At 33.8% G+C, this 26,148-nt stretch overlaps 2 protein-coding genes across 25 annotated transcripts in view; both read right to left on the bottom strand.

The window, feature by feature from the left end:
- The window catches only part of LOC138190159 (titin), a 149,828-nt gene extending 133,724 nt beyond the window's left edge, over positions 1-16,104 (bottom strand). For 8 of the 19 annotated variants that reach the window (XM_069132867.1, XM_069132790.1, XM_069109144.1 and 5 more), the window contains exons 1-2: positions 15,965-16,088; positions 15,699-15,889 (exon numbers count right to left, since the gene is read on the bottom strand). In XM_069132867.1, the coding sequence (XP_068988968.1) occupies positions 15,699-15,889; positions 15,965-16,029 (256 nt within the window). In that variant the 5' untranslated portion in view covers positions 16,030-16,088. Of the gene's footprint in view, positions 1-15,698; positions 15,890-15,964 lie in introns of all 19 variants that reach the window. The other 11 variants (XR_011172607.1, XR_011172689.1, XR_011172695.1 and 8 more) reach the window with 7 other exon arrangements.
- Positions 16,105-23,481: 7,377 nt separating this feature from the next.
- LOC138178705 (titin) overlaps positions 23,482-26,148 on the bottom strand; it is an 81,892-nt gene continuing 79,225 nt past the window's right edge. For all 6 annotated transcript variants that reach the window (XM_069111234.1, XM_069111423.1, XM_069110907.1 and 3 more), the window contains 3 exons: positions 25,121-25,218; positions 24,845-25,025; positions 23,482-24,500 (listed from right to left, as the gene is read on the bottom strand). In XM_069111234.1, the coding sequence (XP_068967335.1) occupies positions 24,391-24,500; positions 24,845-25,025; positions 25,121-25,218 (389 nt within the window). In that variant the 3' untranslated portion in view covers positions 23,482-24,390. The remainder of the gene's footprint in view (positions 24,501-24,844; positions 25,026-25,120; positions 25,219-26,148) is intronic.

Genomic DNA, 26,148 nt, shown 5'->3' with positions numbered 1-26,148 from the left:
AAAAAAAAAAAATTGTTCGCCATTGATAATGGTTAACGGAGAGCAAAACATATCTTCATCGTTCGTAATTTTCGTTTTTAAAGATGGTCGTTGGTAAAATCAATTAAACTAAAATATCAATTCTTCAACAATGACTTATTTTCATTTGCGTCATTCCCTTTTCATTTTTCTTTCTTGTTTCTTAAGAATGTACAGGGTGTTCGGTAAAGATTGCCTGTATTAAGAAATTTGAATATTTATGTTGTATATGTCAATAAACGAATAAAAGGTCACATACTGTGGCCGTGAACGTACGTACAATAACGTACTGGTACGTTATTGTATTTATCATAGTTTATTTATATACTGATCAATTAGGTCCAGGGTATATGAAATTTCTATTTTCTATGGAAATAAACTGTAGAATCTGCATCATTGAAAGGTATGAGCATGTGCCAATATTTTTACCAGTGTTTGCTGCAACAATTGAAAAGCTCGGAGGAATGGCAACGAAATTTTCAACTCGAAGAGATCGAACAACCTCTCTCCCTATCGTTTCAGTTTTTCCTTTTTATTTCTAATAGAAGAGACAAGGGGAAGAGAAGTCGAAGAAAGAAAAGAGTAGCGTTGGTGACGAAAATAAAAGAATGTTCAGGATTTCCCTAGAGCCACGAAAAAGGGAAGAGACACGTCACGGACGAGTGAATGTTACTCATATCGTTAAGATTACATTTCTTGGATTTTGCCTCACTTTCTGGATTTATTTTTGGGAAACCAGCACTTTTGCCTATGATACGTAGTATACATTTTTTTTTTCTGTTTGACATGTTCGTTAACATTTTGGTATTAAGCGTAGCTACTTGTAGCGAATGGATCCCGATATTCAGATGATTTACAATAACATGATAAAGGATATATGTGTATATTGTAAAGCTTTCCGGGAAATCTTGGTATCGAAGAAAGGAATGTTTACGACGTTAGAGAATATGTTCGATGAAATTGGATCGTTTTCAGAAACGATAAGACTGTAAGAATCTACAGGATGCTTTGAAAAGGTTTAATACGTCTAAAAAGGATACAGGTTCTGTATCTAAATGGAAGAAGAGGCAAAATTCGTATAGATATATCGTTCACGTGCTGTCAGAATTCAAAGATTCGGAACTCTCTTTCTTCCTTTAATTTGAGAAAATTACGGTTATCAGCTGTAATAAATTTTAGTAGAAAGTTTGTATGTTGTCCTAAAAAGACTTTTACGATTCTTTCTCTCTAGATAAATACGGATCCTGTGTATTATCTGCTCTACTTATTCATTTTCAGAAAGAAATGTACTTTTCTTACCTTTCCCATTGAGCCTTTCCGATCTTTTTTAAAAATCCTCAATGAATTTATAGGAATATTCGCTTGCGCAATTATTCGCGTTAGTAATGTTTTTTACTTTAGTACAAAATTGTTTGATAGTGTATTTGATATCGAATGGTATAGAATTGTTAAGACGATGGCGCAATGTTGTGACATATATAAATTTATATATACTTTATATACAGAATTTTTGCGTTCGCCGTTTACGTAATGTGTCTTGTACGTTTTAACCCATAAACATATCAAATTTACATAATAATTTTATTAAGAGCAACAGGAAGAATAGGATGTGGAGCAACGTGAACTTGTCCCACTGAATATCTTGCTCAATATCGAAAATTTATTCATTAAGGACCTAGACTTTCACGTCAGTCGGTGTCTCTAATAGTAAAACCCGTACTATGCTAACAGTATTATGTTGTCCTAGTTACCCGGAACGAACGTCGTTCAAAACCTACGTCTTGAATTGAGAAATTCACGTCTGATGACAGAATAATCCACCAAATTTATGGATCAATTTATCTTCAAGGGAAATTCAACGCTTTTCGCTATAGCGTTCATTATTCACTAAGATTGATTTGCTGATGTAAATATTTTTAAAAAATTCAAAATTATTTTATTCGGATTTTTTACTTATTTGTTATAATCGATATTTATTATTTAACAATATAATTTCTATTTTATCATTCGAATAAATTTATAAGACTATTTATACGAGTCTATATGCATCTTTGTAAATTTTAAACTGTAAATATTTAGCAGAGCTGTAAATACTTTGCAAACATTGAAAATATTATCACGAACATGTTATACTTTTATAAATAGACAATAGATATGTAAGTTTCTGATGCCTTAAGAAACAAACGATCAACTACGACCTTACTGGTTACTCTGTTACTATTAATAATCCTTTGCTCCTTGCTATTGATTCATCAATGAATAATGCACACTAGGAAAATTTAATACAAATAATACTCCTTGAAATATTAAAAGAAGTGACTCAATTATGACGAATAGTTGTTCACTTATTTTCATAAATAACCCACCGAATTTCATTGAACGGTAAATCGCAATACGATGCAACTATGCCGGCAAATTGATTGTTATATACATAATCAGATATTCATTTACATCGAAACCGCAAATTAATTCCACTTTGCGATATCCAACCTATCATATCATCAGTAAACAACTCCATTTTCCAACACCTACTCAAGAAAAATCAGATCGATCAAACACCAATTTTTTCCTGAATATAATTCCATGCTTTTTCAACGAAATTAACCAAAATATCGTTTAAAAACATTAAACGCATATAGAATTTCTATCCTTTCATTTAAAGGGAAAGATGCTCGTTTAAGTCCACAGTTATTTTCATGGAATTTAAACAAATATCTTTTTATCCAACCGACTTATCCCATAACCACTAAAGGACTCTTCCAATTTTCTAATTTTAATCAAAATTGAGCCAGAATGTCGTTCTCTATAGAAGTTAAAAATCCAACCGCGATTCTGCAATTATTGAACAATCTCTTTCCCAATCTCAAAATTAACCACTAATTTAATTTATTATACATTATAATTATATTAAATATATTACATTGAATCTAAATTGAGCCAAAATGTCGTTTCCTGTAGAAGTTAAAAATCCAATCGCGATTCTGCAATTATTGAACAATTTCTTTCCCAATCTCAAAATTAACCACTAATTTAATTTATTATACATTATAATTATATTAAATTAAAGCTATAAGTGTATCAAATATATTATATTGAAACAAAATTAACACTTAATTCTAAGATGAAATTAAAACTGAATTAACAATCTCGATGCGAAACGAGGATGGAAAATTTGACAACCACTCAACAAATTCTTTCCTAAGCTCCAATTAACCAACCCTAGAATCACTAATTAATACAAAATTAATCCAACATACACAGAGTAGCTAGAAAAACTAGCGTATTTCTATACGATACGTTGTACTGTTCAATAGCACTTGCGTATGACAGCAAAAATACGATACTGTGAAAAGGAAATGTAGGACTAGCTAGAAGAACGTATCGTCGGAAAATGCGGATGTGCACAAGTACTTTTTGTAGGCACCGTATGTACTATTTACTAGAAAACAACCGTTCCTCGTGCAAGGCCATAACCGCGATCCAAGTGAAATTTCGCATTCGAACATTTAAACTGTCATCGTCACTGTCAAAACTCCGTCTTACTTAAAAACCTTCCTAAAGCTTGATTCACACCAGCGATCTCGTATTACGTCAAGTCAAGCACCGGTGAAAATCGCTTACTCGTGATCCAACCAGAGCATTCACAGTAGGTCGATTCCAATGAAAATCTGTTGACCGTGGCGTTAGTTTCTCACTGATCAAAATCAACAGTAGAAAAGGAACACGGAGGACCACCGTTCAATTGAATTTCTATGGAATTACAGCGAGCTATACGATTTCAGTCACGAAGTATAGTTGCAGAACATTGTCTTTTCTTCGAGTGAACGAATAAAAATGAAAGAGACTACGATAGGATTTTATCGTTTCTCACGGTTTAGTGCAAATGCCTCGATAAAATCCTAAATTTGAAATCGTCTTCGATTGATCGTCATCTGACCGTACCTTTGATCGCTAACGTGAATCAGGCTTTACTCGATTATTCTCTACCATTCGAGCAAGTTGATGCTCGTCTATTATTCAAATCGATCGAATCCTCTTAACGATTAATTCGAAACGAGAAACCCGTGGCTCAAGCGGAGCCGCAAGTCGACGCGCGGTTCACGCAGCGTTCTCGCGCTCACTGACAGACGCCCACGCATCTACGCACTTCTCACACCCTTGCTCTTGTCTCCCCCCTTCAAACCATTCCCCGTTCGTCTCAGCCCCTTTCTCCGACACGTTCTCCTTCCTCTTCGGTTCTCATACAGTCGTGCGTGCACTCGTGCAGCCGGCGTACTCCTCTCTTTCGTCCAGTGCTCGTTTCTCCCATTTTTCTCCGTCTCTCTCTCTCTCTCTCTGTACCTCTGCTTATGTTCTTCGCTTTCCTTCTTCTCTTCGTCCTTTTTTTTCATTTAATTTTCCTGCTCGATCCCCTTTCTCGACAACAGACGATAATGTCACGTCTCGCTCTTTCGAATGGAGCGTTGGCGTGGAGATTTTACGCGCGACGTGTCGCGCGAGAACGCATCGTCCCAGCTTGAATTTAGAGCAATTGCGTTCGTGATGACAGTTAGGATTTCTTCCTAACGATTAGAGTTCTTCTTCTTTGTAAAATTATGTTAATATTAGGTTAATAAAAAGTAAGTTACGAGTGAAGCGTTTTGGTATGGGAGACTCGGATGCATAACGGTCCGTAGTAATTAATATTGAAATTAAGTAGTCTCTGTAGTCATTCTCATAGTAACTTCGGAGTAATTTAGTGTTTCTGATGCAATTATAGTTTGGCGAATTTGCTCTGATGGATTTTGATGGCTGCGATTGAATGACAAGTTGGTTGACATATAATCAAGCGAACAGTTAAGAATCTCGATAATTTACTTTGATATATTTTTAGTTATTATTTAATTATTAAAGCTTTAAAAATCTTTGATAAAGATGAAATTTGGATGGTACAATTGAACGAGTTTTCATACCAGAGGTTTCAATGGAATTGTTAATGTAAGTTCAGGAAGGGATAAGTATAATCGACGATGCAGTTAGGCCAATAATAGTGTGGGAGATTGCCCTAATGTTGTCTATTACGTTACGTGCGACCCATTGTTTTCTCAAGTTGTCGGCTGCCTGTGCAGACTTGCTACCAATGAATTAGGTGACGAATGTAAGCAGTGTGATCGTCAAAATAAAACTAGTGCGTCTTCTTCTTTGCCAATTTTCCTCGTTTTTTTAAAACGAACTAATTAAATGAATTTCGTTTGTTAATTCAATTGCTCTTAATTTTATTTCCCAAAATCAGACTCGTACGTATACCTTTCACAAAAATTCTACATTTTTCACAAAATATGCTCCACGGAAACCTACTGCTGCAGTTAAACAAACTCAAACAAATATATCTTTAAAAATGACCAAAAAGTTCAAAGCCTCCCAAAATTTTCTTTCGACTTTCTAACCAGAAATTGTTCATTGAAGTTAATTTTCGTATCATCCTGCGATCTCGTCGTTCACTTTGCTCCAGCAAAATCTCATCTCATCTTTTTCTATTTGGCGTTCCACGGAAATGTCCTTTTCAAACGCATTTGTGGTTGACTTTTTCTCGAGTTCGCTGGTACAAATCATCTAGACTCCTACGAACGCGGGCTCGGCCAAGTTTAGCAGTAGACATCCCCCGATTTCGTGCATGCGCGCCATGAATTCGAGCCTTCTAAAATCGTACGAGGCGGCTGGTCGCGACAATCGACGACGATCGCGCGAAATGCGAACGAGTTCGCTTTCACGTGCGATCGACGGGCCGAAGGACTCGTTCGATAACGAGGCCTCGATAATTTGGCTCTTGAAGCTCTCGTCGATGCAGTACAGTCAACGTTGAAAGTACATGCATATTTTTGTACTTCCAAATCAAAAGATCTATCGGACACTTTAAGATCGCATGCTACAAATTAAATGCGAAACTGTTTTCTATGTGCTTTGTAGATAACCAAAGCTCTTCTTTTCTTAATCAAATTTGAATTAAATTGAAATTTTACATTTTCAGATAGAAACTTCATTTGACGAAGCTTCATTTCGATCTTAATCGAATTACAATTTGAAATTTTCTGTATTCGTTGTACAGCTGTAATTAAAATTGTTCCCTTCTTTGTTAAATTTTTTTATAATTTTCAATAATTCTCTTTTACAAAATTTTATATTAGATTTGTATACAGGGCGAAGAAAGTATATATGTAATTTTCTTTACGAAAATGGGCGTGACCCTCGATTCTTTAAAACGACTCCGCTTCTGGAGCAGACAGATTACGACATGTGATGTAATATTCAAAATCATTTTATTTTCGGTACCAAAAATGTTTATCTAGTTGTTACTATTTTTAAGCTTGATCCACTTGCCAGTGAAATTTTGCATATTGGATATTAATTTTGTTACGGTTAGATCGAAGTATTCCCTTCATTAAAATACTAAATGACTCGATACTTTTAACAGTGAAATTAATTGTGTTTAGAATGAAACAAGAGTAGCTTGTTTTCGTTCGACTGATTCTATTTCACGCTGATTCTCCATGGATGAAATCCAGAAACGTGGAAACAGACCCCTTTGCCTGTTGTCTCTTCGTTAAGCATCGATTATGTTTAATTGGATCCCTTTATTTCATCTTCTTATTTAATCAGCATAAATCGATACCTCTCTTCATGAAAATCTCAATGATATAAATCGGTTGCTTCGTTTTCTGAACTCTCAGGACGCACATTGCCAAAAAAAAAAGAAAAGCAATAATCAGATTACGCATCTGCTAATCGTAGTTTTACAATGACCTGAACATGTAATTAGAACATTTAATTACAAAATACGATTGAAACGTTGGTTATAATTTGGAACTAACTGCGACGATTGGAATTTAACATCGATATCCAAGCAGCTATTTTTTATAATTTTCACACACACTATAACGCACAGGTTCGTTATCATATTTCAAGGCAACTAAAATTCCAATCGTGGCATCCCGAACATATTTTGATCATACTGTTATCGTTATCTTAAGCATAAAAGCGAACAAAAATCAACTTCCACGAAATTTGCTCAGAACCTTAGCCAAACAACAGACCTTAGTCGAATTCTTGCAAAAGCATCGGAGCAAACACGTATACCCATATGTATACTATAAACGACTATAATTAAAATAGTATTGTGCGAAGAAAATAAATATACAGCGTGTGCAAAAAGTATTTGCTCGTATTCTTATTTTCCGATGAAGATTTTCTTAACAGATGCTACATTTCTTTTTCACAGCATCAATTTATCGCATGAGATATTCTTGAATTTAATTAATTGGTATATAAATGCAAATACACTGACGAAACATGACGAAAAATAAATACACAGCGTCTACAAAAAGTATTTGCACGTATTCTCATTTTCCAAAGAAGATTTTCGTAACAGATATTACATTTCGTTTTCATAATATCAATTTATCGTATGAAATATTCTTGAACTTAATTGATTGGTATATAAATGCTATAATAAATTGAAATACACTGGCGAAACATCACGAGAAATAAATACACAGTGTCTACAAAAAGTATTTGCTCGTATTCTTATTTTCCGATGAAGATTTTCTTAGGAGATGCTACATTTCATTTTCACAGTATCAATTTATCGTATGAAATATTCTTGAACTTAATTAATTGGTATATAAATGCTATAATAAATGCAAATACACTGACGAAACATGACGAAAAATAAATACACAGCGTCTACAAAAAGTATTTGTACGTATTCTCATTTTCCAAAGAAGATTTTCGTAACAGATGTTACATTTCGTTTTCATAATATCAATTTATCGCATGAAATATTCTTGAACTTAATTAATTGGTATATAAGTGCTATAATAAATGCAAATACACTGGCGAAACATGACGAGAAATAAATACGCAGCGTCTACAAAAAGTATTTGCTCGTATTCTTATTTTCCGATGAAGATTTTCTTAGCAGATGCTACATTTCGTTTTCACAGTATCAATTTATCGTATGAAATATTCTTGAACTTAATTAATTGGTATATAAATGCTATAATAAATGCAAATACACTGACGAAACATGACGAAAAATAAATACACAGCGTCTACGAAAAGTATTTGCTCGTATTCTTATTTTCCGATGAAGATTTTCTTAGCAGATGCTACATTTCTTTTTCACAGTATCAATTTATCGTATGAAATATTCTTGAACATAATTAATTGATATATAAATGCTATAATAAATGCAAATACACTGTGACGAAACATGACGATGTTTCTATTTCACCAAAAATCGACATTAGTTTTGTCGTACGTACCTTCGCGTTCTTAACAACTAAACATTTTTGGTTAGAAATTTTGTTCTTTTTATTAAGATCAACGAATTTCAAGTTCCGTCATTCGTTTCGACTTAGATTTGGTAGATCCAAGATTAAACATTAAACAACGAATTTTATAACATCCTCGATGTAACGACCGGCTCGTCGCCCATGGTAAATTACACAATCTTCCTGGTAGAACAGATCGCCACGGACGAATAAGGCCTGTCGAAGGCCAGTCTGTCGAATGTTTCCAACCCGATACTTGTTCTCTTTGCCGCCCTGTGTTCGGCCATAAATTAAAACGCGACAATGAAACGATTTATCGTCGAACGAGCAACGTACGTGCCAGATGAGCCATTAGCTCGGATCGAAGGTTTACGTTGGTCGAAGCAACATCGACGCACATAAATTTGTTCCTTCGTTCGAAACGATATTGCTGCTTCTCTAGAATTTCATTTCGATAATATCGTCTGCGGCCAATTTATCTCCTAATTGTTCATTAGTCGCCGTGTTTGCGCGACGAACGCCCGGAAAAATCTTGTCCAACCGTTATAGCGTTTCGCATCCCGAAGAATCGGAGCGAGACAAACGCGTGCAATACGCGTTCAAGATACGCGTCTTAGCAACGTAATAGTTGGCACAACGTTCGTCTAGGATTTTTTAGATTTAGAGTAATATCGATTAGATTAGTAATATCGATGCTGTTTAAATTATACCGATAGGATTTATTTAAATCCTTGTTTAAATTATAATTATTTGAATAATTTATTATACTAATAATTGGATTTGTTAATAATAAATGAGAAACGTAGCTTGATAATTTTCTTTCGTAATATTTCGAGCAGGAAAGGTGATGATTCTTCTTCGCTAAGAAAAGCAACCAATTAATTAGGCAATAGAATAATTAATTCGGGTATGTGTCTGATCAGCAGTTAGAATCACTTGGCCACAGGTAACATTTAAATTACGATTATTTGAATAGAATTGAAGAATTCGGATCTGGTGCTATTAGTGGAGGAAGGATAAATTAGAAACGTAGATCGACAATTTTCTTTCGTGACGTTCGAACAAGAAAAAGTGACGTTATCTTTACCATACCCCCCTGTAAAGGGTGTAGAATTAGTTAGCGAACGATCAGAGTATTTGTTTAAATTTCAGTTGATATTTATTGGTCACAGATAACGTTAATCCACGAACGATATTAAAAAATGACGTCCAAAGTAATATTTCTTTTTTTAATTGTTCGATCCTTTTATAAAATATATCGACAAGAAGGTAAAGTAAAGATGCTGAAAATTAAGAATCTCCAAGAACAAGAAAAAAGATTCATTACTTTAAGTTTAAAAGTTTAGGTTTAAAAATGTCAAAGAATCATCGATCAAATCGACGAAAAAGAGACTCGTATCGAAGTAAACATTTGAGAAACGCAGATTGACGATCAATTAGCGGACAGTGGCAGAGGAAACGATCGGATTAACAGTAACCTTTACTTAAACCGACAGTGGAAGCGCGAGTTGTGGGTCAGATGCAGTCGCGCGAGCGTGTAATTCAGACATTATGCTGAGCAAGAATCATGTACAGTGTACAATGCGTTCGGTTTCATGTTACGAGGTGAGAGAAGAACACGCACGCATAACGAAAACGTACGATCTTTTGCAATCGCAACGCGGCAGAATCCGCACTGGCTCGTTTAATTGCCTGAATATTACAAAGTCATTCTTCCTCTGTGTATTTCGTTAAAGAAAGTAGTATACAACAGCAGTCAAAAGTTTCTAATTATTTTTTCTATTTACACAGCTGTACTATCCAACAATAAGAGGAAGATGGTAATTGAATAGAACAGAAAAGATCAAGACGAGTTTCTTAGAATAGTCAGCGATATACTTTGCTGCTTTTGCACAAAATGTAGTAAACACGAACGAAGCAATAGCTGTAGCGTAAAGTATTATTGTTTTAAATATTAAAACCAGAATTATCAGGATGTAATTTTTCATAGAAATCCTGTCATTTTAGAATGCTATTTTGAAAGATTTGAATGGCTTTTTGAGAGTATTTTCTCCTTGAATTATATATGTTCTTTCATGCAAGTATCTTTCGTCTTAATTTCTCTGTTACAAATACTTTAGTCGATATGTTACAAATTGGTGCTTTAAAACATACCCAGTGCCTTTTTTTGATCTAGTTGAACGATACACTGAATCTTCTACTAACTTTCTTATTATTTTTAATTAATATCTAATTAATAATAATTCCAATAGAAAGTTCTTTGTCTTCATGGATTTTTGACTAACTCTAAGTAAAGGCTCTCCTAAGGTAGCAGAATTTTAATTCCATTTTTCATTTAAGTCTACTACTAACTTTTCTATTATTTTTAACTAATATCTAATTAATAATAATTCCAATATAAAGTTATTGCTACAGACATCAATGATAATCTCCTTTGTCTTCATGGACTAACTCTAAGTAAAGGCTCTCCTAAGGTAGCAGAGTTTTAATTTCATTTAATTTCGTTTAAGTCTACTACTAACTTTTCTATTATTTTTAACTAATATCTAATTAATAATAATTCCAATATAAAGTTATTGCTACAGACATCAATGATAATCTTCGTTTTTATGGATTTTTGACTAACTCTAAGTAAAGGCTCTCCTAAGGTAACAGAATTTTAATTCCATTTTTCATTTAAGTCTACTACTAACTTTTCTATTATTTTTAACTAATATCTAATTAATAATAATTCCAATATAAAGTTATTGCTACAGACATCAATGATAATCTCCTTTGCCTTCATGGACTAACTCTAAGTAAAGGCTCTCCTAAGGTAGCAGAGTTTTAATTCCATTTTTCATTTAAGTCTACTACTAACTTTTCTATTATTTTTAACTAATATCTAATTAATAATAGTTCCAATATAAAGTTATTGCTACAGACATCAATGATAACTTTCGTTTTTATGGATTTTTGACTAACTGTAAGTAAAGGCTCTCCTAAGGTAACAGAATTTTAATTTCATTTTTCGTTTAAGTCTACTACTAACTTTTCTATTATTTTTAACTAATATTTAATTAATAATAGTTCCAGTATAAAGTTATTGCTACAGACATCAATGATAACCTTCGTTTTTATGGATTTTTGACTAACTCTAAGTAAAGGCTCTCCTAAGGTAACAGAGTTTTAATTCCATTTTTCATTTAAGTTTACTACTAACTTTTCTATTATTTTTAACTAATATCTAATTAATAGTAATTCCAATATAAAGTTATTGCTACAGACATCAATGGTAACTTTCTTTGTCTTCATGGATTTTTGACTAACTCTAAGTAAAGGCTCTCCTAAGGTAGCAGAGTTTTAATTTCATTTAATTTCGTTTAAGTCTTAAGACTTTAGCCGGTAATTAATATCTGTGCGCGTGGCATAATTCGTTCGAATAACTTTGATATTTCCATTCTTTGTATCTTTACGTGAAGATCGAGTAGACGACTTGGATTCTGTTTCGTTTATTTCTGGCCTTCAGGATATGTAACTCGTTAAGTGTTACATCTAACGCCAGGATGCCAGAAACTGGCAATCAAAATCAGAGATATGTTCAAAATATTCGAGAAACGTTATTACCTTGCTTCTCGTTTCCACTTGTTCTTGAAATTGACTCGTTGATGGATACGAGTATTTTGCTACGAAGAATAGATTATAGTTTCTTAGATACAGATTAAGAATATTAATTAAAATAATAGACATATTTGTCTTTGTACACATTTAACGAGTGTATAACTTTTAATGCAAACATAGAAAATATCTGTATCATTCTACAAAATTATATGATCTTTATCGTTAAAAATACTGGAGCTAAGTCATCGAAACTAAGTAGTACAAGTTGTATTTGCATCGTTGCGCTTAACAAAATTACATAGATAGCTTTTATTGCGACCACTCAACCACATACTTCTCCTAACAAGTGGATTTTTTTATCTCTATGCAGAAAGCTATGTTACAGGTTGCTTCAATTTCTATCGTAGAATCAAATTGATCGTATGTAGCTAAGAACAATCTGCATTGCAAATGTAGTAAAAATCTGGATATTATAGCTGATAAATTGATCGATAGGAAATAAAGAAATCTGTTTCTTGATGTTACATATGAACAGTGCGATTAATCGTATATATTTATCTAGCTGATCGTTAACGAATATATTTGTATCAATCAACTCGAAGGAAATATGTACTGTGGAACGAAAATATTTTGTTTCTCAGAATTGCTTTAACGTTAGTTCATACAGTGAATCATATGTATAACAGTTACGTATTCTGATATAAAGCAACTGAAACGCGTGGGTCATGTAACCGATTAAATCAGTCGATCAAAAATGTGACCAGAAATACCTGGAAAAATACTAAAAATATTTGACAAAGGAAAGGACAATTTTTAATTGCACACAATCGCAATAATCTTCCAGAAGAATCACAATTTTTCCAGAAAGATGGCTGTCAAATTACAGTGTATGCTACGATACTTAAATTTAATTAATATACTGAATTTAAATACTACACGGGGAATGGTATTATTTTAGAAAATGTCACTAAAAGGTAATTTGAGAATACGCAGATTAATGCAAGCTATGATTCATTTATGCTGCAGTATTCAGTTGATATAAAATAAGAAAGAAATTCGAAGGATAAGAAAATCCGCTAAACGGATGAATCATCGAGGAAAATTTAGTATTAGAAAAAATGGAGCTGTACCATTTGCAACGCGCTTCAAGCAAACTGTATACGGTAAGAAGAATCAAAACTTCTGAAAAATTCCAAATAATCAAACGAACGAAAACTTGATGTAAGAAATAGCAAATTTCTATCGATTGAATCGCCACGAGGTAAACCACCCTTTATTTCTAAGGAGAGCCAGGCAAAGTAGAACAAAGAACGAACGAATAAAAATAAGAATAAAAAGAAAAAAAAAATAAAAAGCCTAAAGTTCGGAATTCTCGACGATCGACAACACAGGCGATCGCTGGATCTCTCGAAAGATGGGTCACCAGTGAATCATCGCGTTTCGCCAAGGTAGCGCATAGCGACGCGTCTATTTCGGTTCTTGAGGGCCTCTTGGGGGCGAAGTGACTCGAGGGGTGGCCAGTCTATGATTCAACGTCCGCCTCACCACCAAAAACTCGTGTACTCTCCACACATTCTGTTTCCCGTACGTGTGGAATCAACGGAGGATACCCACCTGGTCTCGCGTGTATGCACGTCGAATGCTATTTTCGCGGACGACCGCGAGTAATCGTCCGAAGGACCCTGAATGTGGGTTAGCCAATTAGACAAGCCTTTGAAACGCTCCCTTGTCTTTGCCACGAGCCGATGAATCGAAATTCAGCGGTCTACAACGCTTTGTTATACAACGCTTAACCGTCTGTGATCTAGCGGACGATTTTCATACCTTTTTTGTACAAAATATTTTCCGGTACAAATTTACGAACGAAATTTACAATTAAAGACAGAAATAAATGGACAGGTGATGGAAGTGGATATGGAGTTTACTGGAACTGGTACTAGCGCTATACGTACAATTAAGTTTCATTTATCGTACAGGGTAGCTCAGCAATCGTGGTACAACAATTGGTAATACGATGATACTACGTGGAGGAACAGATGAAAACTGTAGAATAAAGTTAGTTCGTAGAATTTTGGTTTTCGAGAAAATTGAATTTCGACATTTGTCAAATATAACACTTGAACTTGGCTCGTACGAAACAATTTTATTCCATAGTTCCTATTTCTTTCCTTCCACGTAGAATCGTTCTATTATCGACTGTATCACGATTCTTGGGACAACCTGTATATCCTTACGGTACACGAACTATTTAACAAATAATCGAAATTTAACAGAAACATCGATTTCAACAAACATCGAAAGTTTACAATTTTGAGCAAACGAGCCATATTTAATGGAATTTCATCGATACCTATTTCCACTATTTTTGTCCATCTATTTTTGTCCCCGACTGAATGTCTCGTATAGGTTTGTCACAAAGGGACATTTCACGCAATGCAAAATACGCGACGCGAGAATGGCGTGGCTCGTCGAAATTAAGGGAATAAGTAGACGCGATTTCGGTGTCGCGGCTGACGGGTTAACGATGGTGGACGTTGTTTGATTGCGAACGTGGGTGTGAGAGTTTGTTTGAAATTTTCGCTTCTTAGAATTATTAGCGGTTCGTTATTATGATTTTAAGAGGCAGGCAAAAGGAAGGATTACGCGAATACGTATAACTCGGTGAGTGGCTTCGAAAGTATTTTTGGACCGCTGAATTCGACTCGCTCTTTTTGCGGCGACCACGAGGTAGATTTTAGAGGCTGGTAATTGGTAGAGCAGAAACTGTGACGACCAGATTGAGCGTAACTGGAGAATTTTGAGAAACAAAGAGGAATATTGGTATACGTAGAATTTTGGATTCTTATTTTATAGCCGTGAGACTACTGATAGAAAATATCTTAGAATTTCACGCTCAAGTTAGGCAGAAATGCTATTTTTAAGAATCATCTTCTTTAGAAGAGGCTTTCAAGTTACCTTCTTAAGTCCTACTTTTTAAAATCGACGAAAGACGCATTTTAAAAATCAAAAGTCTGACTTGCAAAGATTCGGAACCGCAAAAAAATGTCATTCATTTTGCAGATCAGACTATGGAAAGTAAAAATGTCTGCTCTTTTGTTGATCACTAGAAACAGACTGTCGGAAAACCTCTTGGTAAAAACCTAATTTTGCAGAAACTGTTTCTAAGTGGCTGTATATTCTAAACAAGTGTCCTATACTTCTATTAATCACTAACATAATATTAGAAATCTTTTAGCAACAGCTCAACTTCTAAAGATACGATACTGCAGCCACAGAAAGTACATCCAACTCTTGCCAATCAGATATTGCCGATGTTTCGAAAAATAAAAAGCAGAAAATATTAAATAAAGACCACACGGGAGAAAGAAGATAAATCAGATTCTTCGGATCCTATCGAGACGCGATCTTAAATTTCAACACAGTGTCGATTAATCTTATAGCGACAATATTACATTTTTATTTGCTTTTTAGATGAAACGCATGTATCTATATATTTGTCATCCTGTTGAACATTTTCAGGAACATCGATAATCGCAAGATTCACTATGCCGTTGGTTTTGTATAACACTTCGTCAATGTATCGTCTATTTTTAGAAAGCTAACATCGTAAAACCCGACGAATTTCCTCTCTTTTGTATTGTGTTAAAGCATCGTTTTTTAACTACCATAAAAATAGCATAAATTAGAAAAGTAGCAACTTTGGAAATACACCGGAACTACATTATCGCGTTTCCTTCACACAGTCGTCGAATAAAAATGAACGACACTTACCTTTGTCTGGTGGCCTCGGTTTCGACGACGTGTAACGGGAATATTCGCGATCGAAGCAGAAATCATCGTGGAACGAATCGTCCGCCTCGAAATCGGAATACTCGAGTCGTCGCGCTATCACATTTCGTTCTGTTATCTGGTCGCATTCTTCCGCCGTAATTCGTCTCTCGCGATAGCTGCCACCTGGGTAACTAAATGAAACAACGTCTCGATTAGTCTCTCCGTGGTATTCGCTATATCGATCGATTCGATCGATCGGAGTCTACCTGCGATCCGCGATCAAGTTGCACGCGACAGAGGAATCGTGTCGCGTCGAATGTTGACGATTCATAGGTGTCGTTTTCACGTAGTTTTCTTGCGGTAGAAACAGGTCCCTCAGAGCTACGTACCTGGGCGAACTCTCGATCGCTCTTTCGCCGATGTTTTGGTCCCGATATGTCCCATAGAATGGCGAAGGTACTCCTGAAATTACGTTACAACATTTATTATATCGGTTTGCTTATAGAATTTAATTAACACTAGAACTACCACAGCAGTGAAATTGACTGGTTTTACAATTTTGTTTTAAAATTCCTGCTTCGTGTTATATTTTTTCCCGCAATGATGTAATGATTTTCGCAATGATAACTAAAAGAATAATATAACGAATTTTATTTTGTTTCTTATGTATTCAAACTGAAAATAATTTTGTATCACGGCTACTTATACCAATAGCAGTAAAAATGATTGGTACTTGTCAAAGTGTAAAAGTGTAATCTGTTTATCGAACCCAATTAACCAGTTTCCTCGTTTTGTATTAGGTTGTCCGAAAAGTGTCGTTCCTTTACAGACACGTCCTTTACAACGATGCATCTTTATACGAACATGAAACCTAATCTGTAGAACGTTATGATTTTTATTTTGATAAGACAAAATGGATCATACGTAATTCGATAAAATAATATAAAACGAAAACTGTTGTGCATCCACTATTTTCTTATAAAACGAAAGAAACTTTTCGGACGACCTAATACAACTTGCCGCACATTTTTACAATTTTTATTGTGTATCATTAAATATGATGAAAATCAGTTATCAAGAAAATTCCGGATCGATCGCTAAATGCTAACACTAGAAATACCACACCAGTCAGAATGAATTTTATAAATGTGTCAACACTCGTTTAGGGATTATGGTCCCAGATGGATTAACAGTACCAAAAATGTACTACATAACGTGGAATTGCTTCTGTAAGAAAGTAATAAATCAATAAATATACAAATATTCTATTATTACGTATTTTTTAAAGACCAGCCTCGTGTTAACTATCGGTAGTTCTAGTGTTAACACGAAGATGCATTATTATTATAATTATTTATATTTTTAGTGCTTACTAGTACACTGCGAATTTTTACTACAATTATTCATCACAAGTCAAAGGGTATAAACATAGACAGAATGCATATAATACGCAGAAATATATAAAATATCTAAAGTAGTATTGTTTATAACATTTAGTGGATGAAACACAATCTATACGTAGGTTCTAGTTTCTTTAGGTTTATCCACAAAGAATAACATCTGCACAAACATCAACAGTCCATTTATGAAGGGATTACGCGATCTAACAAATGTTTCATTATAAATAAATATATATTATTCGAAGAGCTGTTCACGAAACGGAAATATACAGAAATAATTTTATTATATTGTTATTAAAAAGTAAATGTTACATAAAATCCACTCTGAACGGAACGGTACAATTATTTAGGAATTTCCTAAAGAGAAAACGAGTATTAAAGTTAGGAAAAGGACAAGTTAAATAACGTTAAACGCGTGATTGTATATTATCGAAGTTGCATGATCCATAGCAAACAACAACCACAAGCCAGAAGAAAAGCAATAAATATCTGCCAAATACAATGAAAATCCAGGTCACCTGTCGGTGGCAATACAAAAGGACAACTATAAAAAGAATCTACGACTGGAATGTGTCAAATGGGCCATTAAATTTACCAGCGACTGCGATCAATAACCATATAACAGAATGAGCGAGATAAATGCTTCTCCAAAGCTGTTTAAATGTCAATGTCCTAGTTGATAGGAAGTGTGCCAACGAGCGTTACATCAACGGAATGTAACGTTTTTTTTTTCTAGTAAAAGGAAAAGAAAAATAAAGCAAATGAACAATCTCCAAAAAGAATTGCAACTTATCGACTTTTATCGGTTTCATCGTGTTTATCTCTGGATTCTCTTGATTTGTTTCTAATTACGGATCGAACGAAGGAATGAAAAGAATGCGACGATGCTTCCGCTCGATCAACAAGCTTCTCCGTAAAATTTGATCGAACCAGCACTATTTTTGGCCACTGTTGCATGCCAAACCTCCGGAGACCTGCAATCTCGTCTTATTACGTCTTGTTGGCTTCCGCGCGAAATGATTAAACGAAAGATTGCTTCTGTTTGGTAATTCGAACAATGACTTCCGGTTTCGTTGCACCATTCATTTGTCGATTGAAACGATGCCTTGGAACAAGGTATTAGGTCGTCCGAAAAGTTTCTTTCGTCTTATAAGGAAATAACGGATGCACAATATTTTCCGTTTTTTATTATTTCATCGAATTACGTATGATCCATTTTGTTTTATCAAGATAAAGATTACAACGTTCGACAGATTAGGTTTCACGTTTGTATAAAGATGCGTGGTTGTAAAAGACGTGTCTGGAGAAGAAAGAGACTTTCCGGACAACCTAATAAATTGTACGAACCTGATTTTGCTAAATATTGTTAGAAAGATGATGTAATAATAACTTTGCGATTATTCGTTGTCCAAAGCCTTGGTACATGATCGTTACATGGAAATCCGAAGATCCAAGTTAATTATATGGAATGTTCCATATAAGTGGACAGAACTACTTACATCGTTTTGCAACGATAAGAGATGAGCGAAGCTGATCGCAAAATTACGATATTTGTATAGTGTAATATGATATAATACTGGAGTTAGATACTAAATAAAAAATGACATTATTTTGGAAAACCTCGTTAAAAAGATTCGAACAAATATGCATGTAGATAACGAGAATAATAATTCTTATGGAAAATCAATTAATAACCCATTTTGCGAATATTTGATTTTAAGTAAAGATCGGTGCCTTCCATCAAAGTCAATTATCGTTTCTCGTGAAGAATCTTGGTAAATCGTACTAGAAGTGGCAAAAATTGCGCAATGATTCGTCGAACAGGCGATTTAATATCACGAACGAACGAACAGCTATGACGCGTTTTTTGTAAAAAAAGAAAAGAGAAATAGTACCGAGATCTTTAACAATCGTAACCGCTTGTTTTTCTCTCGTTTATTCTTGGATCGTCGACTCATATTTTCCATCGCATTCCGGGATTACCTTACCGTCTATTTTCATACCGCATCATCCAACAGCCTGTTCATCCTGCATACGAACGTTCGCGTATTCGTTTCTTCCAAAAATATTAATTTTCCCCTCGGAAATATATTTATCGTTTCGTCTCATTTTAATTCACGAGATTTATTAACTCACAGTTTGCTATTATTTTTCTTTTCTCTTAATTTCTGCTTTTTTTTTTTTTTTAATAACGTTTCCATAGAACGATGTTTTTAAATACGTCGACTAACACCTCGAACATATCTGATTTCGATCGGTTCTTTATTTCTTTAGTTTACGAACTCGATAGCGAATATTATTACGCAATGTTTCGCGATAGACTCGTAAATTTCATCATTTTCCAACGTAACAATATCCTGCTTTATATACGCATTACGTATGTATGCGTTACGAAATTCGAAGCAGAGCAGTAGAATAGTGTTTCCAAATTTGCGGACAATGTTACATATAAATATACGTGGACATGTCTAACGCTGCTGACTTTAAAATTAGACACGTTCTCCGAAGAACGGTTCCAGATTAGAAATTCCGTTCAAAAATGAAATTCACCTGTTGCCGCTGGTTCGAAGAAAATTCTGTTTCGACGAACGAAAATCATTTGTTTTATCTTTCCACGTGTATGTCCATTTTCGTAAATAATAATTAAATAAATAATCGAAAAAAATATAGTCCATTTCAAGATGATTTAAATATTCTGATTATCAATTGCAAAGGACCTAACTACCTTTAAGATACAAAAAAAAAATTTCCAAAGTAGTTCAACTATCTCGACTATAAATTACAAACCAATTATCATCATCCTTCCCCTTTTTTCTTTTTTTATACTGAAAATACAGTTCACACATTTAAAATTGTTAATTACAAACCAACGTTTTTGTTTAATACTCAATAAAAGTGGACAACAAATTTTCTCAAGCCACTTGAGTATTCTGATTATAAATTACAAAACCAGTCATCATTCTTTCATTTTTCCTTAGATATTCGACAAAAATACACACAATGATCTCTAAAACAATGTAATTATTCTGGCTGTTAGTTATAAACTAATCATCATGTTCTGTTTTGAAATATCCATTTATCTAAAAATTGTCTCGTTTTCGTTGCTTCGCCGAGGCCGCATAAAATATTCGCGCCAGCATTTCATTTCACTGGGCCAAATATATACGATGCCGTGATGCGAGTGATTAAAGAAAAGCTCAATTAACAAGCGTACACGGCGTGCAAACATCCACGCTGGTGTTAGTAACCCCCAAATGCTAACATTCGCTAACAGCGTCGCTGCGCTCTACATATTTCTTTTGCTCTCCGAAAATAAGTGGGTGCCTGAAATACGTATGACTAATCGTGCAACAAGAACAAGGCATAACAATGCTTTTCGATACGTTATTGCGGCATTGAACGTCCCGTTTATTCGCGACGCTTTATTTTTTCCAACATTCCCCGCCCCTTTCCCTTTTCACAAGAATTTTCTACGTATACCAAGTAAAATAACACGGAAACGGGAATTTACGTGCCGCTAACGTAATCGCAAGCTGATTATTTTTCTTATTGCTACTTTTTCGAAACGACGCTCGAATTTATTTGATCCGAAAGTATCAGGTTGTCCGAGAAGTTTCTTTCGTTTTATAAGGAAATAACGGACGCACAATGTTTATTGAATTATGCACGAACGTAATAATAATAAGAAATAGAACGAAATGGATCGTACCTAATTCAATGAAATAATATAAAACAGAAATTATTGTTCGTCTATTATCGCCTTATGAAACGAAAGAAACTTTTCCGACGACCTGATATTTCCCACTATTCGTAGATACAAAGTATCTTTGTGCGAGTTTTGCGAATTTTTATTGCCACTTCAGATTTTATTTAATTATATAGATATACAGATTTTATTTTCGATTATCGTTTCATGATTGGATATTTCGGTACTTATGGATTGGTAAGACAGAAGATTTAAAAGTTTAAGAGGACTGCTGAGTGATATATGTACGTTGTGGTTGAGCAATACGTTGGAATGAATTTTCTTTGATTGATTTCAATATCGTGACTGATTGATTTGTCGCTATTTACAATACGTTTCGTGTAACCAGACAAAATTTATGATCGTGCAGTTTTTGTCAGTGTCGATCACTGGCTGAATGTTTCAGGAATATTTCTCTAATAGAAATAGCGGAACTATCTTATCGTATATAATTAACATTTTTCTCAAACAACAATTCAGGAAGTTACTAATTTATTTATTTATTACTAATTTATTATTATTATTAGTTACTAATTTATTTAGTTATTATGCGTATTTAATTATTCTGTATCGAAAGTAGGTTAATTCGATTTACGTAAATCGATTAGAAGAATACAAAGTGACATTTTTATACGATTGACAGTATGTAATGACTGCGAAGTGTATAGAAAATCATGAAAGACTAAAAATAAATACAGCTGTGCAAATGTGTATAATCTGTTGCAATATTTTATAACAACGTCTCAATTCTACGGTATTAATACAACATGGTATAATGTAGTAAGACGATTCTTCTTTCCATACAAATATTTCTGCTATAATTTATAACCACGCATGTTTCTAAAATTTCAAAACATTTGCTTCGTTCAACGTCTTGAACAATAATTTTAAATCTTTCAATATCAATAGTTTCTCTAATTTTTTCAATTCTATTTCCGATTACATAAATTGGATGAAATTAAATCTTCAATAATAATTTTTAATTTCTAAATAACAGCGATCGTGTTAATTTTCTGTTGAATCAAATTTTACAACGCGTCAAGTACAATTCTGATTTTACATTCTAAGCAATAATTTTTATTTCCCAAATATCCATCATTTTTCTAATATATTTTTATTCGTCACGATATTAGAACAAATTGTCCAAAATATTAAATATAAGCTACGGTTGCATAAATTGAGTTGAGATAAAATTAAATCTTGAATAATAATTTTTCATTTCTAAATAACAGCGATCGTGTTAATTTTATGTTTAATCAAATTTTACAACGCGTCAAATACAATTTTGATTTTACATTCGGAGCAATAATTTTTATTTCCCAAATATCCATCATTTTTCTAATATCTTTTTATTCATCACGATATTAGAACAAATTGTCCAAAATATTAAATATAAGCTACGGTTGCATAAATTGAGTTGAGATGAAATTAAATCTAGAATAATAATTTTTAATTTCTAAATAACAGCGATCGTGTTAATTTTCTGTTGAATCAAATTTTACAACGCATCAAATACAATTTTGATTTTACATTCGGAGCAATAATTTTTAGTTCCCAAATATCCATCATTTTTCTAATATATTTTTATTCGTCACGATATTACAACAAATTGTCCAAAATATTAAATATAAGCTACGGTTGCATAAATTGAATTGAGATGAAATTAAATCTTGAATAATAATTTTTCATTTCTAAATAACAGTGATCGTGTTAATTTTATGTTTAATCAAATTTTACAACGCGTCAAATACAATTCTGATTTTACATTCTAAGCAATAATTTTTATTTCCCAAATATCCATCATTTTTCTAATATCTTTTTATTAGAACAAATTGTTCAAAATATTAAATATAATTGTAAATTATATGGAATTAAATTTTAGATCAAATGAATTCGAAACGAACCAACGTGTGTTAATTGCTTCTCCGCTTAAAACTATGTCATGCTGATACCCAATTACATTAGCAGAAACACCTACCATTTCGCGTCATAACCATCATCGATGCTCTGTCCCAGCACCGTATCAAAATCGCACCCTTGCCAATAAAGAACAATCAGCCATAGAAACAGAGAAACACAGAAGAGGAAGAGAGGAACAAGGGAATGAGAAAATAATTCGTGACACCATAATACCCAAGTTTTTTCTTTTTTGTATTGCAGAGGAAGCACACGTTTATTTACACAGTATACCAATAAATTGTTTGCTGCGATGAATGACAGTGTATGATAACAATATATCTATGCGAATCTATTTTACGGTTTCCTGTATTTCGAAACACTCTGAGCAACAAAGCGTTTTAAATAATGCTATATATCTCGGACTATAGTTCAAAGAAAATTACGTCTCGATGATCGGAACCTTTTCTATATTATCGGTTCTCGTTCGTTTAATAAATAATTCTGTCGCTTGAGTGTAGTAGCTTGATAAACTGACTAGCATCTGTTTCGTAGAGAATCACGGTGTTTCACACTTGAAATTGAATCGATTTAAAATCTTAAAACGATATTTCAACAATTGTTAAGTGAATATTCCATTTGCAATTATTTAGGAAACTAACTTTTCATCGCTCTTTCAACATCTATAATTTCGTCTGCTTTTTAAATAATATCGCGTTCGTACAAAGTTTAGTTTGCTCGATTTCAATTTGTTTTTTTTTTTTTTTTTTTTTAGTAGCAATTTCTTTTAAATTACCGCGATTCTAATCTATGACAGGGTAGGCGAAAAAGTTTAAAAAAAAAAGAAAAAAGGAAAGAAAAAGAAGAAAAAACGGAAGAATCTTTATAAATACGTATGCTACATGCTTAATAAAAAGAATAAGATAGGACAAAAGTTATCGAGAATGAAAGAGGGAGGATAAAGGAAATACTTAGGGTAGTAGAGAAGAAAGAAGGAGATAGAATAGAATAGACAGAGAGAAACGACTTACTATTAAAGCGTGTTCAAATCGTTCCACGGCAACAACGACAGAAAATGCATTCGAGGAAGCTCACTACGCGCTGATAAAAGAACAAAAGATAAAAAGGAAGAGTGAAAAGCGTATCCACCAGCGTTCGCGAATTTTTCTTCAACTTCTCACTATTCGTATTTTGACTAGTTCTCCTCGCCCCTGTCGTAAAATCGTTCGTTTTGTTTTCACGTACGTACAAAATGCAAAAAAAGAAGAAAAATGACTCGCACCCTTCGAAGGGCAGAATATTCTTGCTCTAAATACTAATTTATAATTTTCTTCATGCCCGTTTATTAATAGTTTTTCATTTATAAATAATTTTATTTATCTTATCATGGGCATTATATTTTTCGTATCATTGCGATTTTCAATAATTTCATCTTGATTGAAATTTGTTTGATTTTATCGATAGAAAAATATTCGTTGATTCGTTTGTTCCATGTTCTTTAGAGATGGTAAAGGATCGATTAAGCGAAACGACCGCGAATCATGAAGTTTGGCTGAAGCTAGAGGCTCAATGTTCCACCACCTTTGTATTAGATTACGTTGCGCTTTTTTTTTTATTTATTTATTTTTGCTTAATCCCTTCTCGACCATAATTAAATAGGCGCGTATACTGATCGTCTGTTACCTGGCACCTGCAAGGTGGCGGAAGTTACTGTCGAACCTAAGCTATTCGTTGCAGTGCACGCGTAAGTGCCAGCGTCCTCTGAAAAGAAAAGAAGAGATTTCGTTTATTAGAAGAATTGATATACAATTTTCTAAAATATATGTAAATTATCCTATTGTTAATATCTCGTAACACAATCAACGTTTCACAATATTTTCCCATTCGAATTTTATTTATTGTATTAATCAATTATCAACGAAATTAAAAGTCCAATATAAGGGAAAAATTCGTTTAATTACAAAGGCAGAACTAAACGTCCAATAAGAAAAATTTCTAAAAAACTTTGTTTTTTACTACTGTTACAGTTTCACGGAACTATTACACACGATTTTATTGTAACGTAAAATAAAAACGTAATTTTAATTATGATATTAATTGCATACCAGGAAAAGCTCGCACTATGGTCAAACGGCAAACGCCATTACGATAATGAATCTCGTAACACGATGAATTCTCGACGATCCTGCCATCCTTAGACCAGAGGATGTTCGGTTGTGGTTCAGCCTGAACGATGCACTCGAATCTCGCTGTTTGTCCGCTCACCACCGCGATATCTCTCAGTGGCTAAAATTTTCATCACATAAATCGATCGACTCTTGAACAATAAGAAAACGGTTTGTTTAAACGTTTGTTCGTATAGAGTGTCTTGTTTAAGTTACCGTGATGAATAGAGGTGCCTTTTTCGGTAGTATTTCTAGATAAGGCTGAATCACTTCTTTACTCGAGGCCACCCCATTAGTAGTTGGCCATGGTGACCCTAGAATAATCAGGCAGATTTAATTAGAGTAATTTAAACACATTTAATCTATAGCTTGGTATGGTAGAAAAAGTATATTGATGGTATTTTTAAATTTAAGCGATGATAGAAGCCAAAAAGTGTGTATCAAATGGAAGCGGATTGAAAGAAAGAAGAGGCAGAAATTTTTCGTACGTATAATATTTGCAATGGGAATGCAAGAAGCTGCGGAAGAAATCAAATTGGAGAAGGTACGCGTATACAGCAGAAAATAATAGGAAAGCATATCAAACAAACATAAAATTTGTTCAAAGCGAGAGAACACAGCGAACAAGAAGATTGAATAAACTTCGAATTTTTCAGAAACGAGGAAACAGCATGGAGCAAACGTGAAAACAATGTTGGATCGAAGCAATTGGAAAAAACGATACGCTCCATTAACATACCAAATGAGGGTGAATGCATAAATGTTCGACTCTCTCTTTTTTCCAGCAAATGAAATCGAAGAATAACGACACAGGTGGATAATGAAATAATATAAATGTTGAGTTACATGTGAGCCACAGATTTCACGGAAATTTATTGTATTAATAACATTTAACAATGTTTCTTTGCGCATAAAATATACTGAAACCTACTTCGTTCCCAACATTCGTTGTTTGGTTACGAATAATTTCATTGCAATTTACGAGAAATTTCTTTATCCATATAACACTGACTTTCTTACAACTGTGTCGCTATTCTGCCAAAAGTCAACAACGTAAATCGTATTTGCGTCAAATAAATTCCATCGAGCACGAAGCTCTCGAATCGCTGTTCTTCTGAAACTTACGCCAAGCGTCATAAACTACACTCTGTGCCAAACCACGTCAAGTGCAAAATACAGCAAACCCGAAAATACAAATACGTGCGGAGGCAATGTAAAAAATTGCAGGTACACAAACGACCAAG

Source organism: Bombus flavifrons, chromosome 1, assembly GCF_040668555.2.
Source record: "Bombus flavifrons isolate JBK064 chromosome 1, iyBomFlav1_principal, whole genome shotgun sequence".
Lineage (NCBI taxonomy): Eukaryota > Metazoa > Arthropoda > Insecta > Hymenoptera > Apidae > Bombus > Bombus flavifrons.
Note: the sequence above shows the minus strand (reverse complement) of the source record. Positions and strands in the feature narration are given on the sequence as shown.